The sequence below is a fragment of the Abramis brama genome (assembly GCF_963993115.1).
Source record: "Abramis brama genome assembly, chromosome: 5".
Taxonomy (NCBI): Eukaryota; Metazoa; Chordata; class Actinopteri; order Cypriniformes; family Leuciscidae; genus Abramis; species Abramis brama.
In genome coordinates this window covers 18079674-18082757 of record NC_139967.1, presented here as the reverse complement: position 1 = coordinate 18082757, position 3084 = coordinate 18079674, and the positions used below count along the sequence as shown (strand labels likewise).

The 3084-nt window shown below is 35.1% G+C and overlaps 1 protein-coding gene across 1 annotated transcript; it reads right to left on the bottom strand.

Annotated features, from left to right (window-relative positions):
• Positions 1–750: 750 nt before the first annotated feature.
• Positions 751–3084, bottom strand: timm8b (translocase of inner mitochondrial membrane 8 homolog B (yeast)). Its single transcript, XM_084115320.1, has 2 exons — positions 2857–3084; positions 751–2763 (listed from the first exon to the last, which is right to left on the bottom strand). Exons 1-2 carry the CDS (start codon positions 2974–2976, stop codon positions 2596–2598), a joined length of 288 nt encoding a protein of 95 aa, XP_083971446.1. The 5' UTR covers positions 2977–3084; the 3' UTR covers positions 751–2595.

The following is a 3084-nucleotide window of genomic DNA, read 5'->3' as shown; positions in this document are numbered from 1 at the left end:
CGTGGCAAGACACCCATCGAATTTGAAATCCATCGGACTAACGGTTCGAGAGATATGTGATATGTAGACACACACACACACACACACACACACAGACAGACAGACAGACAGACGTTCCTGTAATTTATAGAGAGATGTTCAAATGAATGATTAAACATGAATATTGATCTTTTACATGGTTAATATTTGTTCGTATACACTTTAAATAATGAAAGACACCTTTAATAATAACAAGAACTACTACTAACAATATCAGAAACACGAGTTTGGATCCTGCTTATGACATTTTCTGATCACTCATCACAATGCATTTAGAAAAAGGGCCAAAAAAAACTTAATGATCAGGACATTAAAAAATACAGTGTTTTTGTATTTGACATTTCTGTTCTTATTTGATTTGCATTATTAGCTTATGTTTGAATGCTAACAATAACAATAATAAAAAAATAAACATAATAATGAAGTAGTTCAATAAATAATAAACTAAATAATACAAAAATGCCTATGAATTCAGCGATTTTGAGTGTTTTGTTTTTTTTAAAGGAAGTCGACATCTCAGCAAAATATTTTCTGTTGCCCTATATATTTTTCCTGGTTGAGTAAAGACAATTTAAACAATGGTCCACCTAATATTAAAAACTACACTGTAAAAAAAAAACATGATCAATAAGTTATGACAACACGTTTTTACAATGCTTTAACTCATTAAAATAAGTTAAGCAATTTAAAAAAAGTTATACAAGATTCAACTCCTTTTTTAAAGTCAGTTTAATGTAATTTAAGTTGAAATAACTTAAACATCCAAGTTGATTGTACTTACAAATTTAAGCCAACTTTTATTTTATTTTATTTCTACAGTGTATGGTGTCACACTATGTTACCAACTAAATAATAAAAATTATAAAACCAAATTATAAATCTGATCCCATTTAATTTATCGATTTTGCTGTTATAAGATTTTTTTGTTCCAAGAGTGTGTGGTACAGTGTCCAGTCCATTTCATTCAAAGCATCAAAGGCTCTGTTTGAGGACCCTGAAGGCTTCCTGTATGCTCTGATAATCAATTTAGAGCACTAAGCTAACCTATCTGCTTCCTGACTTTAATTAGAACGGCTGAAAGCAGCCCTGCCTGCAAGATTTACACACACAGCTCTATCAAAGGCCACTTTGTACTGAGCACACTAAACAACAAAGAAGGGTATCGCCTCAAAGCCAAGAAGCAGACCTCTGCTGCCCTAAGATTAATCCTGCTGTATGGAGTCCTCTAACAAAATGGTATTGTTTTGGATTAGAAGGCAAAACCAGATTTGGGGTTTTAAAGTAGACCAGAATCTGATTAAACTGATTTAAAATTTGGAGGAGTTAGTGTGTAATTATGAGCTTTTTTATTATCTCATGCCATTGTCTGTCTAATTGACTGCTGATGAAAATCCAAGAGACAATTTCGGTAGGAAAGTATTGACCAACAAAGTCATGCTTGAACTTTTCTATCACACTTTAGTATTATGAAACTATAACATCAATCATCAATTCTAGATTCCATGGGAATCAACCTTGTGCCAGATGAAAAAATTAAAATAATACTTAAACAGGTTGTCATTATCAACAGTTTTGCTTAACATCAAAAATATAAACAAACAGATGTTTTGCAAAAAATAATTCATTGCATACACTAACTTTAAAACTCTGGCCAATACCAATAAGCTGATAACTAAGTATGCTTCATGTTATGGTCGATAACCAATAAATGTATTATTAATTTGTACGAAAGAAAGATTAACCACTATAACTTTCATGCTACAATTAAATTTAGGTATACGAAGTCACCATGAAGTTACAATTCTTTTCTTCCACATTGTGACTTATATCCAAAAAAAAAGCTGCTTGAACAAGAAAAGATGTAGGGAATAACTTGATTTTGTCCATGGGGAATTGATTGGATTGTTGTCTTTGTTATCACTGTGATTGACAGGTTGTCCCACCCTAACACCAGTAAACACTTCATCAGAGAATATAGCTGCAAGTAGTAGGGGATGTTATTTTGATTATAAATAAGTGCAAATGACATTCACAGTTAAATCATTTAGGCTATAATAAATGCTGCAATATTCTATAACAAAATATGAATGGTCAGTTTTGATTCCATCTATCACCATCCCTTTAAGTTAATGCATGATCTAAATCACTAAACAGGAAGTATTAGCTGATAAATGCCCAATGTTGGATACTGATGAGGTGCCAATAGTGATTTCCAATTTCAAAGCCCTTCTCACAAATATTTTTGTCCATTTGCAAAATAGAAGATCATTCACCTCATTACTTTGAAAAGTATCATTTTTTTATTCAAACCAGTCAGATTTACAGAAGTGGGTAGTAGGCTATTGATCATTTCCAGCTAAAGTAATCGTTCACTGCAGGCTGCATTAATAGATCCGCTATAGCCTACACATATCATAAACATTATGAGGAAGGGCTTTGGAACATTTTTTTCCCGACAGAGAAAAAGGGCTCATCAGACCCTTAAAACGCAGTAAAACAGTCTCCAGGACGCACACCAGAAATGTGCCAATTGTCCTTGAGGACGGTGTGCTTCACTCAGTGCGCGCCCTTCTGCACCATCTGCGTGAAGCGGTTGGTGATTGAGAGCGTCGTGTCGATGAAACGCTCCACGCAGCTAACGAGACAAGTCTCAGTTCGTGAATCCAACTTAGAGCTCGGTTTTTCCATGCACTTATCCCAGCAAACATCTGTAAAGTTGTGAACCTATGAAAAGAGCGTTAAACAGTGTTAAAGCCACCAGACTTGCTAATACTGGTGTTGAATGACAGAAAAGCGGTACTGAAAAGGTAACGTTACCTGGGCTTGAAACTGAGCCTTCTGCTGCTCCACCGCAATCAGACGCTGGAGCTCCGCAGATTCCGCGTTTTCAGATAAACTAGCCGACGGCATGTCAAAGCTAGAATTAAAATCAGCCATGGCAAGACTTTACTAACAGATTAATATACACAGGGACATGTGTGAAGGACAAAGATACTGCGCTCGCTGACAAGAATGGCCGTAAAGGGAACTACTTCCGCCGCAGAA

What these genes read in the sequence shown, in the direction of transcription:
- timm8b (XM_084115320.1), bottom strand. Translation starts at nt 2,976, where the DNA reads ATGGCTGATTTTAATTCTAGCTTTGACATGCCGTCGGCTAGTTTATCT. An exon ending in AGGCTCAGTTTCAAGCCCAG is followed by an intron (nt 2,764 to 2,856) that starts GTAACGTTACCT and finishes CTCTTTTCATAG; the next exon opens with GTTCACAACTTTACAGATGT.